Raw genomic sequence first — 17,037 nt, 5'->3', positions numbered from 1 at the left:
ATTTTTTCAGACTCTGTGTGTGTGTGTGTGTGTGTGTGTGTGTGTGTGTGTGTGTGTGTGTGTGTGTGTGTGTGTGTGTGTGTGTGTGTGTTATATATTTATATTCCTACTGTATTTTCCACTCCATGCATCTGATGAAGTGGGTTTTAGCCCACAAAAGCTTATGCCCAAATAAATTTGTTAGTCTCTAAAGGTGCCACAAGTACTCCTCGTTCTTTTTTCTCCAGATGAGTACTCCCAAAATCGTAGAAACACTTAACACAGTGGTTCTACCCCTTTTTTTGGTTTGGAGCATCTCATTTGTAATGAATTTGAATGTAAATCACCCCCCCACTTCCACCCCCCACCCATATTCCTAAAGCTGTCACTGAATCTCACCTATTTTCTGTCTCTTTTCTCTCCCTTCGTTCTGGTCTGTTTTTTCCTTTCTAAGTACTTTTGAGGTTTTGCTCTCCATTTTTTTTTAAACTTTGTTTTCTTTCTACCCAATTGTTTCCCCAAATCTCCTCTCCTCTTCTTTGCCTTTCTTAGAAGGCTGAGTTCTCAGTCTTTTCCCTTTCTTCCTCTCTATAGGTTATTGCATGACCTGTATGTATACTGAACTAAAGTTACATAATGCTGGAAGAAGCTGAGAAAGCTACAGTATTAATTGCTCCTGAGAAGGTTAAGCACTTGGCACACCACATTTTGTAATACTGGTGTATGGTACCACCACTGAGAAAGAACAAAAGTAGTTTCTACATGTACTACATCAGGTGTTCCCACACTCTTTCACAGTGTGGACCTCTACATTGTGACTGCATAGACCCTTCTTCCTTTCCACCATTAGTGATCACATAATATTCCTGTTGTGACTACAGCAATAGTTCACACAGAAAAATATTAAGAATATTTTTAGTGACCTTTTTGTGCAATTTAGAAGCTGGAAATAAAGAAGAAGAGCCAGCATCATGTGACCAGCCATTTTCTCTGTGGATCACCAGCAAGCATTTCATTGACAAAGAGTGCTTTACAGACCACAGTTAGCAACCACTGTTCTATACTATCACTAAGAAACAGATCTCAGACACACTGGGAGAACTGATTTATGAAATCACAAAATAGCAACTCCACAGAAGATAAACATAATACAAATTTAATTTTTAATTAATTTTTCAAAGTCTGATTTCTCACTTTGAAAACAGATTTTAAAAAAAGTGACCAAAAAAGTTAAACTGCAGGTAAACATTATTTTAAAATATACAGTTTAAATGGATAGTACAGACCTGATGACTGTTGTTACTCATGAACCTGCTTTTAGCTCCTTTGATGGGTCTGTTGAGTCTTTTTACTATTCACTTTTGTTCTTCTTGAACGAAGAACTGAAACTGAAAGCTTGCCCTGCCTTCTGTACTTGAAGATCAACTATCCCTATGATGGGAACAGAGTGGCATGTCTCTGAACTGATTTCATTTCTTAGAAGTTCCCCCACCATCATTTGTCCCTATGTAGAGGCATCACTTTCATCTCCACATTTCTTTTTGAAGTGCCAAAAGCAGACACCATTTCCTTTCCAAAGGATTCCTTTCCTGCCAATCCTGGCTTGGAATTATCCAAACATATTTAGATATTAGAAAGCATAAGAAATACATGTTGATTAGTGCCTTATAAATACTGAAACAGGAGTATCGTCTAGAAAAGTTTGCTGATCAACGGAATATTTTACTGACCAATAAAAAGATTGGTTTCAGAGTAGCAGCCGTGTTAGTCTGTATTCGCAAAAAGAAAAGGAGTACTTGTGGCACCTTAGAGACTAACAAATTTATTAGAGCATAAGCTTTCGTGAGCTACAGCTCACTTCATCGGATGCATTTCCGATGAAGTGAGCTGTAGCTCACGAAAGCTTATGCTCAAATAAATTTGTTAGTCTCTAAGGTGCCACAAGTACTCCTTTTCTTTTTAATAAAAAGATTACTTCTCATATGCCAGGAATTATATTTATTGCCACATTTTTGTCTTAATGGCAACATTTATTCGAAGCAAGTTACCACAGAACCCACATGAAAACAGCAGCATATCAACTCCAGAGAAAATATTTATGAAAGAGTTATTTTGTTATCCAAAACACTTTTTACTTTTCAGAACAATCTAAAAATATCCAAACAGGACAGAAATTTATTTCTGAGCAGCATAAAAGCTACTTTTTCATCTTTATTTTGAAAAGAATGAATCAAATGCATGTCTTGACCAAAACGTAACCTTTTCTCCCCCTTTTTTTTTTTGCTGCCACATCTACAGGAAATAGATCACCAAGACGGATGGAATGAATAGATCTTTTACCTCCCAGTGGCTGAACACCAGCTGTGGACTGGCCAGGCCACTTGTTCTCTTCCTGATTTCATCAGCAAACCCAAAGCTTTCTGCTACTGGCAGCACTGCCTTAATAATAAACATGTCAGTCCCCTCTTTCATCTCCTCTTGTAACACTCGGCCTTCTCTTTTGGACAAGACAGCATATACACGACCTGCAAAGGCATAAGTCTTATTAGTTTGCTGAGCCTTTCACATCCTTTGCTTTAAGGCAAATACATATTTATTTATTTAGGAAAGCTAAGTACTGAATATGGGATATATTTTCTATGACTCAATCTCTTTCCTGTAAGATTGTGGGTGGACTAATTAAAATCATACAAGGCATACATTTGTTAGTTAGTAAAACAGGCAAATCCACAGTATATACATGTTTAATAAATTACTACTACTGTGTGGGTTGTTACACTGTGTACATTTTATGACAATACTATGTATATTTCTCAAAGGCATACTGTAGAAAAAAAAGATTTTGCATAAATATCCATTAAGCTTGAATATTTTAAATTGTATGACCTGAAAAGAACGTGGGAGTGTGCTGTTAGGAATATTTTATTCGTAAATAACCCCATTGTCAGTCAACTCGCCTTTGCTACAGTACTTGAAAGTTATTATCTGTCACTCCCCATTACTTATTACCTGTATAAACATTCCACACACAAAGATATAGATGCAAAGAGTAATTATGATAAAGTGAAATTAAATTCTTCAAGGCCAATGAATTGGGCTTTCTGTGAGGAACTTTGCAGAGGATGTGAGGTGATGGAATCTAACCCACAGACAGGCCATAGCACTTCAGTACAGCCCCTATGAATGGGAACAATGGCTAGTGCAACTTTGCAGCCTCACTACAGGACAGTAGATTCAAATAATGTGGATCCAACAGCTCTTGCCCATCACCTCCAATGACATTTTCTGCTCTTGCCAGGACACCCCCTACTCCTACCGCACCTCTCATTTGGTCCTCTGCATGTGGGTGAATTTCACCTTTATTGTGTACCTTGTCTCGTTACTTACAAAATTTGAAAAAAACGTGGTTTAGATTGTAAACTGAAATCAGACACAAAGGTCAGAGCATTTTCAAGACAAATGTACTGGATGTGGCATTCATGTATGAGATTTGTTGATATAAGCTAAACAATTTCAAGCCTAAGGAATCCTTGAGGGTGTGTAGGGAATTCTGAAACACCAAAAGGTTATATTTTTATACAGCTCACAAATGCTGATTTATTGTACAAATGCACATTACTGTAAAACACAGCTTAGACATACATTGCTCAAGAACATTATCAAGATCACTGGAAATATTGATGGTAATGTACAGAATTTATTAAAATTATTAAAGGCAAATAAGTTCCAAACTAAATTACAGGATATTAATATTATATTTTAAAATATTCATTTTATTCCTTATGTTTAATAGCAGAGCTGAAACCTTGCATACAGATACACCAGATATCATCAGAACCATTTATTACAAAGAACTATCTGTCAAACCTACTGGAGAGGCACATGTTGAGCTATATTCTGGGCTAAGTGTTATAGAAGAAGTCTGTCTTCCCAAAACATACAAGCCAGTAGAGATTTTTTTCCATCTCTCTAAAGGTTTTTTCAACGATATGTATTTCATCCAAGCAATTTGGATTGTTGTTTCAGTCATTTCTACCAGAGAGAAGTTATATGAGGTTCTGAGTCTAAAAAGTACAACTGTTCTTTGGGATAAATCCTGAAATCCACCTCCCTCCCCCACACTCCTCTTTTTGGACTGCATTGGATGGAGAACTGGGGTAGGTGAGGGAGTCAGGATCTTGAAAGCCACAGGAGTTTGTGTGTAAATGTTCTGAATGCTGCAGAGCCTAGCCCTTGAGGGGAGGAGGGGGATTCTGAATCACTGGAAGAGGTGCTGAGGGTAGGCTAGACTAGTACACTGTTTTACCTAATAGGTTGATTACTGGCCACAGAGGGTCTGATCATAGCTCCATGCCCAACTGCAAGTGGGTTTCTAACCTGTGCTAAGTTATCTTTTTGACTGGCTGTGTATGCACATGTACTTGTATGTATGCTGGAAGCACTTTTTTTAATCTCTAAATACCTGAAAAGGAAATTTATTCTGAAGTCATGACAGTATCTCAGAAGTAGAGCAATATTGTGATGCTGCAATATACCAAAAAGCCTGAATAAGATGCAATTTACTTATGCATCTGCTCTTAATGAAGTACAACTCTTTAAAAATAAAGATGCAAACAAAAGTTCTGAGGTATCTATTCATAGCTATATGTACAGTAAATATGAAATTGACATGAAACTGACTACTCGGGCTCTATGAAGTGAACAGAATTGCATCCTATATAGTTATATCTATATATGAGCTAGAGCTGTAAAGAACAGCACCAATGTTTATGTTATCAGTAGAACAGTGCTATGGTAAAAGGCATTTCATCAAAATTTCACTCACATCAGCAAAATCCAAGACAAATTTGCCAAAGGAAAAAGAAAAAAAGGATCAACAGCCTAAATGATAAATTTCTTACCTGATCATTTTCTTACTCCTAGCAGCTTCTCTCCGAATTCATTACTAATGGGCTAATGCCACCGCCCCCATCTGTGGAATTCAGAAGTGGTCCAATATTGTTGCTGGAGGCTCTGAGACTAAGCTCGGCCCTTCAGCTCAGGCCACCAGAAGAGTTTTTCCACAGCTGTAGAAACACTTCAGCAGCCAATTAGCATTAGGACAACTTGATATAACATATTAAATTAACCTCTCCCTTTCGATTAAAAATTCAATTTATATTCTGGTCATTGAATTTGAAGAGGAGCTGCTAAACAAAGAAAATCATCAGGTAAGAAATTTCTCGTTCTGTTGCACATCATCTCTCGTCATTCGTTACTAATGGGAAGTAGTGAGCAGTGAAGCCCAGAAGTAAGGAGGGAAGGATAAGCAGAGTTTATTAGAGTAGAAAAACAGACAGGAATGGACGTTCACCCCATATAAAGCAAGTGCTTTATAAATTAAGTAGTTATTTGAGAACCAACACAGTAGCACCTTCCTGCCAAAGGATGCCCCTGCAGAGGAATGGAAACATACTTTGTAAATCTTTCTCTGATGAGGCTCACACACTCCCCCCCTTTCTCTCTGGACTTGTATGAACGGTTTTCCAGATGTACAGCACACCAACTGCTGCAGGATTCTTACATCTTGCCTGCAGCAACCTTGAGGCCCTATGGCATTGGCAATTTGGATACAATGAGATGAACAGGGTAAAACTGGCATATGTAATCCATATGCTTAAGATGCATCTTTAGACCTCTAGGAATGCCCATTTATGCCACAACTTTCCAAGGGTCTGAACAAAGTGATGAGAAAAGTTCTTCCCAGGAACTGTGAAAGAGGAGCTTACCTTGAACTAAAAGGTTACTGGAGCTATATGAATAACCTTTTCCTCATGACTAAAGCAGCATGGTTCTTGCATAGCTATGGTAGCTAATTGCAAAATTTACCTCTTGGAGATAATGGTGACTAGAAAGGACAGCCACAGGCTTGCCTAATTTGTCACTGTGATTAAACTTGGCAGCTGACATTCAAAAGGAGGATCCAATTTACTTGTCTACAAAATATTGCTACGGCTGATATCTATGTTTTGAAGGGGCTTCTCTGTAGGATACAACCAGACTGCCTAGAGAAACGCTAGTGTAGCTGAGATCACCACAGAACTTTGGGATTATTATAATATCTGCATCACAACAGCATCCAGCTGTCAGGGACCCACTGTGCTTAACTGTGCACAAAGAAAGAGGCAATCATCTATGCCCCAAAGAACTTTGTTTCCCCTCACATCAGAAACATACATTTGACCAGATCAATGAATAAAATAGTCTGGTTGAGTTCTGGATACTTAATGCTATGAGAGGCTAATGGAGAATCTGAAATGAACTACAGTTCTCTTCCGATGCCCATGCGGTTAGCTGTAGGTGTTCCCAGTCCGAATGAAGGAATTCCTGCTTCAAGAGGTCTGATATTTTCTGCAAGGGCAATCCTTGGTTACCTAGCAAGTCCAAAGTGCCTTCTGGATCAGTGGAGGACTAGGAGGACCACAACTCTCCCTTTTCCTCTTTCCTGTATCCTTTATGTGAACTGTCTTGAAAGGTAGCAGATTCTTCTCTATCCAGGACATTATTTCCATTGCCACGAAGAAGCTTTGCCCTCTGGTTATTCCCTGATTTTGGAACCGATATAAAACACTCTCACCTCAGTCATAAGCCAACCTCAACAGGAGGTATGAGGAGGTTTCTTCTGTGAGTACCCACGACATTGTTTCTTGCACCTTCTACTGATGCAGCTGGTACTGAGCACTGTCATAGACAGGATACTGGGCTCAAGTGACCACTCATTGGATCCCATTTTGCCATGTTTGTTTTTTTAAAAGACACTCAGAGAGGTGTAAAAATGAACTAACAGGATGTGTACCATGGGATTTTGGAAAGTTGTTTTTCCAATGCTTCCATAGCGAGTACAGTATGCAAAGGTCTAGAATGAAAGTTGAGCTGGCTCTCAGCATGTTGTTTGTACCTACCTGCCTACAAAGGGGCATTCAGATGTAATCTGAAAATGACACCTAATTTTTCACTGCATAAAATACATAGTTCTATGCCCAAAGAAGAAATTTCAGCAGGTCCATTTTGAGAAAACCATGCAGTGGATGAAGCTGATGCATGGCACCAGCAATCCTAGACATTGGAGAGAATTGACAACTGATGATATCTCAGGAAATGAGGGATACAATGAAGTTTTGGATCTCTGCAAATACTTAGCGTTATTGTAATTATGCCCAGAGCCATGTTTGTTTTGACCTATGGATTAGCAATTCTCTGCATTAGGATCAAAAGCTCTTCTTGATTTTGAAGAACTGGTAGCTATGGATCCTTTCCAGCAACTTATTGTCCATTCATGGATATAGGTGCATAATATGCAGCCTGTGCCTTGCTCTGACTACAGCAGCCACTTCATGCTCTGGGTGCAGCTGGTGGAACAGAAAGAAGAATCTGTGGGGTCTTGTACACAAAGGCTTTTTTTGTTTGTGTTGTGCTGAGGATTTTCTTAGTTTGGAGGAAAATTTATCTAGGAACCCTTGGAAACTTCTGCTCCAGATTTTTCCCTCTGCCAGGGGAAGAGATCCTTCTCAGAATTACTATGGTGGCTTTGACAGAGAGGATAGAGGCTTCTCTGCAGTCCAGCTACTAGTCTCTCTAATAGCTCCTCCCCTGTAAGTTTACATGCACAAAATATCCATTTAGGATGACCAATGGCTATTCCCGGGTATAACATGGCTGCCTTATAGCCATCAAGTTAGAATGCATTGCTTGGCACAAATCACATCAAGGGTTTGACCAAGACAGAACCTAAGACATCTCACTCCAAAAAAAGTTCATACTCCTAGAAGATAAGCCACTTTTTTGCCACAAAGTAGGCTTTCCTTATTAAATATATGAAAAGCCTTTGATCTGAATAGCTACAGCTGTGCAGTGTGTCATCACTTTTATGGTCTATTTTCAGAGTAGCAGCCACGTTAGTCTGTATTCGTAAAAAGAAAAGGAGTACTTGTGGCACCTTAGAGACTAAAATTTATTTCAGCATAAGCTTTAGTGAGCTACAGCTTACTTCATCGGATAAAGTGAGCTGTAGCTCACGAAAGCTTATGATCAAATAAATTTGTTAGTCTCTAAGGTGCCACAAGTACTCCTTTTCTTTTTATGGTCTATGAGGTCTTTTGTAAGGAAGTCCCTTTCTGACGGTGTGACTATGTCTTTCACTAGTGGAGCTACTGCTGTACCAGAATTTGGCTCCCAAATTATATAAAAACAAAGAAATTCCATAAAATGGTTGAATTTAACATTTAGTTTAATCAGGTGTCCTCATTTGGATCTTATGACTCCCTCAAGGCATCAATGAGAAAACAGATATCTAATAAGGCTTAACAGGGAAGATATTTGATTAATATTAATGAGTGCCTTGCAAGCCATTGACTGACATCCTGTTCTGGAAATGTTATGTAGGTTTTTTGTTTTTGTTTTTAATGCACGTGTGGTACTTCTTTCCTCAGCAGTTTACAGGTGGAAGGATAGTACACTATTCATCATGGCACTGGGATCACACAACAGAAGAGGGGTGCTGGTACACATCTCTTGACTATGGCAGGCAGCCTTTCAGGCTCACAGGGACATCTAGCACCCAAATATGGTAGGAGCAACCTAGTACTACTTGGAGCTTTACTCAGTAAATCAGTGTCATTTTGAATGTCGGAAGGGATTTACCTGTCTGTAACCTCATGAAGTTGCAGCCTCATGGGGAATGGAATCCTCATGTGCCTCTATTCTGGTCACAAATGGCCTGAAGTGCTCCTAAGGCTTTCATGTGGGGTCAGCATGTGGAGCGGTGGTGTGGAGGAGAGACTGTTTCCCACCTTTCAGCACCTCACGCGCATTTCCCTGCCAGAGCAAGGGTTTATGGCTGATGATGAGAAGGCACAATTCCCATTCTGCTGCTGCCTGAAATCTGAGTCCCTTTCCCTGGCAGAATAAGGGCCTTTGGGCTGAAAACCAGATAGGCAAAATTTGCAATAGGTTGCAGCCTGATGCAGGGCTACACAGGCATGCTGCAAGGTGGGGGAGAAACAGTGAGCATGGTACTGAAGAGAGAACTTGTAGGAGAAGTTCCAAACACTCCCCTAGGGAGAAGGCAAAGGAGAAGGGTTTTAACCCCTAATTTTCATCCCACCTCTTCATTAACAATATTAATCGCTGCCTTGGGAAAGACAGACAAATTTGCTTTTGCCTTTTTGAGACCTGGAGTTTTTAGAACTTACTCCTGATTATCGTGAGAATCCCCTGGTTCACAGTGGGAGGAAGGGGAGCTGTGTAATTCTGATTCTTTCTGCAAAGAGCTGAGGATCCACGTTAATATCTGGGGCGGGGGATAGGAGGGGAGGTACCTCTGGATCCTTTCAAGGTTTCTTCTCCCTCCAGCCCAGGTCACCTTTGGGATTTATCTCCTGAGCTGGCCGGATAGCTTGCTCCTGGTCCTTTGACTCTTGTGCCAAAAGCTCCGAAGGCTCCTCATTGGGCTCTTCTGCAATGGACTGGTGCTCCTTGGTGCAGGGTGGGGACCTGACATGCTCATTTGACTCCAAGTCCTATGTTCTGGCAGCGTGAGGACTGGCTAGCTGGGAACAAGTAGGGCATAATTCACTCTTTGCAGTGCTTGTAAATGCTGCCTCACATAGGGAACACTGCTTAGATTTAAGGCAGGTGTTTTCAAGACAGCTCTGCTATGCCTGAGTGGGAGCAGAGTCGTCCAGCAAGGAGGTGCTGTAGCAGCAGATCCAGGTAGTTGAAATCACCACTCTGCTATTTACCCAATCCAGGGGAGGAGGAAGATTCTAAGTTGCAATTGCATGAAAATGTATAAAAATAAAGATTTTACAACAAAATGGTCAAGAGAAATTTAACCATGAACTTGTTCCATGCCAGAGGCAGCAAATCTGGTGGCCTGAGCTTAGTCCTGGGGTTTCCAGCAAAAACAACCTTGTAATTCTTCACAGGTGGGGAGCATTACCCCATTAGTAACGAATGAGGAGAGAAGTTGTGCAAAAGAAAGACAGCAATATCAATAGGGAGCACCAGTTAAATAATCATTGCGCATATGATACTCAGAAGGTTCACGATGTATTTGGAGTTTTCCAGAAGAGAGAGGAGGAGTGGATATAGAAGGAGTTTTGTAGTGAATGACCTAGAGGAATCAAACACTAAATATACAGTACAATCTACTGGAAAGGAGCAGGTGCTTGTGGGAAAATATGAAGGTGTTTGTGAGACCCAGCTATATAATTTAAAATGAAGTCTCATTCAATTAGACATATGCATGCTTACAACATATTTCTGCTCCTCCCCCCATTTTCATAATGTCTTCACTTCCAAAAACAGAGGGCTTTTACAACAAGATCGCTAACGGGTGTAAATCCTAATGGAAACATGGCGCAAGCAGTTTTTACTGCAGTGCGCTGTGGCAATGTCAATGCAATCTTCCCTATCCAGGTTTGACCTTGCCTAGCTACATCATGGTAAAAACTGGCTGCGCCTTGTCTCCACTAGGATTTTATAGTGAAATAGCTAATGTATATTAGTTATCTCGCTGTAAAAACATCACCTTTTTTGGTAGTGAAAACAGCCATAAGCTGCAGTAAATTACACTGAATTTATAGTTTCAGAATTGGTGTATTTACTTAATCTTATGTAGTCAGGGAACCAGCAAGTTTTAAAAGGTAACATATATTGCTGAAGCAGTAATGGGAAATACTTCTAAAACATGCACTTACTGGATGTTGGAAAAGTCTGAAATTATTTCCAGAGCTACACTGAAAAATATAAAATTGCTCTTACATAACATGTCAGGAGTTGTTTTATCTCATTTTTAAAACTCACCCACTCTCTTCTCCAACTTTCCCAATAGCATTATTAGCCATTTCAGTCCATTTTGGCCAATTTCCATTATCTAGCACTCAACTCAAGTAGACAAAATGGACACTGAGGAGATACGCAAGCAGGAGGTTGTCAGGGTGGAAGTGGGGGATGCCATGGGGTGAATGACAGGAGGATCTGAATCAGCAACAGTCGCAGATGCCCCAGTCTCACCCACATGTTGCATTCTGCTGCATGGGGAGCTTGCACAGAGCAGGGCGCACTGCTGGGTAGGTGCGTACACCTCAGCATCCAGCAGGACTATACCAGTTCTGTTGTACATGGGTAGTCTGCAGAAGAGGAAGATGGGTGGCTGAAATTACCCATTTATGTTCATAAGTATCTCTTGCTTTGATGTGAGGTCTTATATGCACGGAATAGATTAAGTTATAAAAGCTACTTTATTACATATGAAAGTCATATTTCATAATACACTTTTATGGAGAGAAACACTTTTATGTTAAGTTTGTTGTGTGCCTCCTCCCGTGTATGAGACCTATTCCAGGCTTTTGGATCTCAGAGTGTCTCTTGCACCAAACGGAAGTATGAGAGGTATACAAAGCACTACCTAAATCCAAAGCATCTCTCTTCACTAACTACTACCATTCAATCTCATGTTGGGCTCCTGAAATGAGTTTCTTGTTTTGTATAATTGCTATCAACCTATATCTATTTACAACCTTAACTCTATTTTAAAGTATTGTGTGTGGCTTCACTTGTGAGCAGTAATTTGTATTAAGTCAAAGTAAATACATTTGTAGCTTTGGGGCAATGGAAAGTTAGTTTAAATATAACCTGAATGTACTGGGGCAAATTCATTGCATCAGTAAGTAGCTGCATCTCTCATGGAAATCTCTGGGTCAAAATCAGAAGCAACAAATGGTGATGAAAGTAGGTCATAAAAAGGGTTTAAGTAGGTGTAAGTAATAAAGTAATATAAATTACACAAGTTTGGCATTCAATGGGTTTGCCAAATGAGTAATTTACACGATAGTGGGAGAAAAGTGAAGGTTAAAAAAAAACCACGCACACGCACACACACAGAAAAAGCTACTAACTGGATATGAAGAAGGGCGTAGGATTCCCTTTTTATCTTACTTTTCCTGCTATCCTACCTAAACACACCACTGATTATTTTAACTTCTTAAATCAATGGGGACCTGGGACCTACAATCAAGACTTGGCTCCTCGTTTACAGCAAGGAGAGATTTCCTTTCAATCTTCTGAAGCATGATTTCAGCTTTATATTTAGTGCTCAGTGCCTCTTGGATACCACAAAAGCATAAACATTTAAATTGTGAAACAGTATTTTAAATATTTGTGTGCCTATTAAAGCTACAATTTAATTCTTGTCAGACAATGAATGCTTTTACCTGGTGTCTCCAGAAGCATAATATATTCCTATTGCTATATGATGCAAATGCATAAAGATCTTTTGTTATTTTTCAGTATGATATCTCTATTAGAGAACCAGAGATTCATGGCAGTCATCAACTGGACAATTATAAAATACTTCTGGTAAAACATTTAATTAAGTTAAGCTTTCTGACACAGTCTAATGCAGGGAAGGGCAAACTTTTTGGCCTGAGGGCCGCATCGGCTTTCCAAAATTGTTTGGAGGGCCCGTTAGGGGAGGCTGAGCCTCCCCAAACAGCCAGGCGTGGCCTGGCCCCCACCCTCTATCCAACCCCTCCTGCTTCTCACCACCAACAGCCCCGCCAGGACTCCTGCCCCATCCAACCCCCCCGTTCCCTGACAGCCCCCCACAGGACTCCTGCCCCTCTCCCCTGACTGCCCCCCTCTTCTCTTTCCTGACTGCCCCCCCAGGATTCCTGCCCCATCCAACCACCCCTTCTCCCTGTCCTCTGACTGCCCCCTAAACCCCTGCCCCTGACTGCCATCCCCAGGATCCCTTCCCCATCCAACAATCCCTTCTCCCTGTCCTCTGACCATCCCTGGAACCCCTGCCCCTGACTGCCCCCCGCCGCCCAATCCAACCCTCCTTCCCCTTCCTGACTGCCCCCCAACCCCTGCCCCCATTCAACCCCCCTGTTCCCTGCCCTCTGACCATCCTGCCCCCATCCACACCCCTGCCCCCCTGAGTACCCTCCCCGAACTTCCCTGCACTCTAGCCAATCCCCCTGCTCCCTTACCGTGCTGCCTGGAGCACCAGTGGCTGGTGGCACTACAGCTGCACCGTCCAGAGAACCAGGACAGGCAGCCGCAGCTCTGCAGCCCCACTGCCCAAAGCATTGTGCCGGCGGCACAGTGAGCTGAGGCTGCCGGGGAGGAGTGGGGGACTAGCCTCCCAGGCCAGGAGCTCAGGGGCCGGGCACGAGGGTCCCACGGGCTGGATGTGGCCCGCGGGCCATAGTTTGCCCATCTCTGGTCAAATGCATAAAACTATGCGATTTAACATTTAGTAATGGAATTATTTATATTTTCTCTCTTACCTAGAACTTCTGCAGTGGCCATAATTTCACACGTGTACATGGCTGCCATAAGTCTCTGTGGTTTCACTTGTAACGCGTAACGACAAGCTTCCTTCATGGTGGCAATTAGCTGTCCAGAGAAAGGGCCATAACAATCTGCAAGCAAAGTTTCCCCCTTGCGTTTGCTTGATTTCTCAGATGAATTTGGACTACCTTGACAGCCATCTTGGAGTTCTTTATTTTCTCTGGATGATTCAGTGGTATAACTACTTGACAGAGAGGTGACTTTGTCTTCATTTTTTGTCTGTTCTGTAGCATCCAATTCCTCTGAATCCTGCCTATTAGCTGACATTTGCTCTTCTGCTTTACTCATGTCCCATTTTTCCACTATAAAACAGACACCCATGAGAGGTTCTTCACACATGGGACCTGAAAGCGTCGCCAACTGAAAGCCACTTACTATGCTGTTGTCAAAATCTCGATATTTACTCAGTTCTTTAGTAGTCTTATCAAGGCATTGCCACACAGTTTTTTTGTAGCCTTCAAATTTACTTAACAAAATATTAGGCCCACATTTTCGTGGGCCAAATGACCAGATCTGATCAACAGCATTTCGCCACTTTCTTCCTTGCAGATTTTGCTCTAATTTTTGTTTAAATTCCTGGATCCTGTCAAGGATCTTTTGATTAATTTCATGCATTTTTTTATCCTCATTCAAAGATGAGCTGAACTGCTCCATAGTACGAATTAAGTCACTGTTTTCTTCAAGGAGTTGAGTTACCTCTTCTGGAAGTGGCATGGCTCTGACACTGAGAGTGGCATATTTATTTGGGGTAGACATTGTTATGAGGCCATCAGAATCAACCTGAACTCCTTCAGGGATTTTATTCTGGTCCTCTTTAGCCTGGTGTATGACTGCGACTTTCTGCTGTTTTCCTATTTCCTCATTCACCATGTCAACTTTTGGGGGTCTTGTTATTGTTTCCCTGAATGGGATAATTGGTTCTGATACACTAATTTGTATCTTTGCAAACCTACAAAAAATTGTAAAAATATTAGTTTATAAACTTCTTAAAATAATGCTCTATATTGTAAAGCAAATATCCATAAATAAACCCAATTACCCAAAAAAAGGGCCAGATTGTGACATTTTGGCTTCTGGCTACGGTAGAGTTGGTGCAAAAGCACACCCACAATGGCAGTGTCCAAAGGCACTGCTCTTCAAAAAGAAAGCATGGACACTGATATTTTTTAAAAGAGCACAGTATTGGGCAAGCTTAATTAGCTCTTGTGGAGAGGCGTGAGGCCATCTCCCTATGCCATTCTGGGAGGTGATTACCACTGTGGGTATTAGCCTTGCTCCTTGCATGCAAGGACTATGATTAGGAAATGGAAAGCTTCTTAGCCACTCTTCCCTCTTGCAGACCCATAGATCAGATCATAATCTAGTCCAAAACATATTGCATAAAGCACTGCTCTGACATTAGAAGTTAGTAACAATCTCTTCTATGCTTATTTGTTCAGTTATACAAAAATCCCTTAATACATTTCAAATGAAAAACATTACATTATACAGTAGCTCTAAATGGAAAACATGTGAAAGCAAATAAATGGTTTCAAGAGGCCTTCTTGTATAAGCAAGAAGGCTACCACACAAGATTGTCAGACACAACAACAGAATGTAACTAAAGGAAATAATTAAAATAAATTTGACACACTACAGAAAAATACTAAACCTTTACATAGCAGCAGGAATGCCAATGACATATTACTACAGCTCCTAAAATAAGAGTCCAGAATGTTAAAAAAGGGAAAGGTTTTTGAAGAGGGTTCTAAAAATGAAAATACAATAAAAATGCCACCAAGTTGTTGGTGAACCCCTTCATTGGACTACGTGAAGAAAGGCAAGTTTTTGATCATTGCCTTCATCAGGCCATAGAAAAACCTGTGATATAGTGGGTCAGGGTGTTGATTAATGATTCATTTATTAATCATAATTAAAATCTATTGAAAAGGTCAATCAATACTTTCAAACAGATATCAAAAGAAAGGAAAAAATCATCTGAACCCAGCAGCTCAGCTTCCATCTGCCCATTATGCTGTTTCTGTTCTTCTCTGGTACTCAGCATCTCAGAAATCTTTATACAATTAATTATTTTAGGATAAGAGTGAAGATATGCTCTGAAATGGACTTTTTATAAATTGATGAGCATTGCTATATACAGCTCAAAAAAGGTGTTTTGTAAGCAAAAGAGCAGAGCAAGGGCAAAGCAGGAAACAACTAGTCCGAGTTAAAAGAAATTTCAGCAACATCACAGTACGCTCATAAAACATTTATAAGCACAATTATTGAAGTGCCAATATATTGTTCACCACCAAAATAATAATGAATGGACATTTATTTTCAGATTTAGCTTCCATTAATTCATTTTCTTGGAGAGTATTCTCCATGAAAACCTTCACCTCTTTTTCAATCTTGGGTGCTTGTAGCAGCTTTTGAAGGCACAAAGAAAAATGCTTATAATGTCAGAAGCATCATGGGACTCAAACTGCCACTTGTAATTTTCTTAGAGAAGAAATTATACTTAAACAAAATTTCATGAAACTACTAAGAAATATTATATGCATAATATTCAACAAGATAATGAAAAATTAATGTATTAGATGATATGCAAGATTTAAAGACCCAGTGGGTTATGATTTGCCTGGGCATAAATGCACTTTTGTGGGACTAGTACTAATGCTTTCAGGACCAGTAAAAACTTTTCTAATCCTTCATTCTAGTTCAACGATCAGAAAGAAAACATGCTTCAGCATCAAAGTCCCAGACAGATCAACCCTAACCTTTCAGTCAGTAACCCCACTACTGACCGGTATCCAATAATCACAAAGCAAGTAACTTAAGGTGGGACTCTGCACTAAAGAAGGTATACCCAAAGAGAAGGGTCACAGTTAAATTATCAATTTTGACCACCTTGAGTAACAGTTTACTCTTCTATTTTACTCTGTGTGGATTATATAAATTTGGGGACTCTGATACAGTTTACTCCAAATAAACATAGCCAGGCCTTGAGGGCAGAGAGATTTATCCTTAATGCATATTGGCTCTGTTCCCTTTGACCGGCAATGGTGGTGTGTTTAAATTTTTTGATTAGGTCTTGTACTGAACCTTCACATAGGGTGAAATTCCTTGCATTGGAAGTTGTTTTGAAACAGATTTTTCAGAAACCACTGGTATCTGCTAAAAGTCAGGAATCCACAGGGTGAGGATCTCTTGGGGGAAAAAAAAGAGAGAGTCTGACCAGGATTGTGTTCGAGTTTGCTCTGCATCCAAGCATGAATAGAAAGTGCCAGGATGGTTGCTTCAGTGGCACCTGAAATGAAGCATAGCATCACAGACAACCAGCACTAAATTCAATATTTTTACCTTCGGTCTAAGGACTTCCATTATAATGCTTTCTCACTACAAGGTGATAATGCCTTAAATTAAGTCAGGTGAAAAGATTCTAAGCCTACAAAACACTGGATGTAGTGGTATGAGGCAAACGCTATCACAGGAAAGAGCACACTTTTTACATTCCCCTAATAAGGATCCAAAGCAAAGAGCTGAGCATCACTCTTAAACACCCAGGAGGTTTACATAGGTTCATTAAAAGGGTAGCAAGAGGACTAGCCAAGATTTCCTGATTTTGGTTTAATGAAAAACAAGTTGCAAGTGAAAAAAACACATGTGATTTTAAATGGT

At 40.4% G+C, this 17,037-nt stretch overlaps 1 protein-coding gene across 4 annotated transcripts in view; it reads right to left on the bottom strand.

Moving 5' to 3' along the window:
* EFL1 (elongation factor like GTPase 1) overlaps positions 1-17,037 on the bottom strand; it is a 158,799-nt gene that overhangs the window by 22,219 nt on the left and 119,543 nt on the right. For all 4 annotated transcript variants that reach the window (XM_038420081.2, XM_038420080.2, XM_038420082.2 and 1 more), the window contains 2 exons: positions 13,314-14,326; positions 2,320-2,504 (listed from right to left, as the gene is read on the bottom strand). In XM_038420081.2, coding sequence (XP_038276009.1) covers positions 2,320-2,504; positions 13,314-14,326 — 1,198 coding nt within the window. The remainder of the gene's footprint in view (positions 1-2,319; positions 2,505-13,313; positions 14,327-17,037) is intronic.

The sequence above is a fragment of the Dermochelys coriacea genome, chromosome 10 (genome assembly GCF_009764565.3).
Source record: "Dermochelys coriacea isolate rDerCor1 chromosome 10, rDerCor1.pri.v4, whole genome shotgun sequence".
Lineage (NCBI taxonomy): Eukaryota > Metazoa > Chordata > Testudines > Dermochelyidae > Dermochelys > Dermochelys coriacea.
Note: the sequence above shows the minus strand (reverse complement) of the source record. Positions and strands in the feature narration are given on the sequence as shown.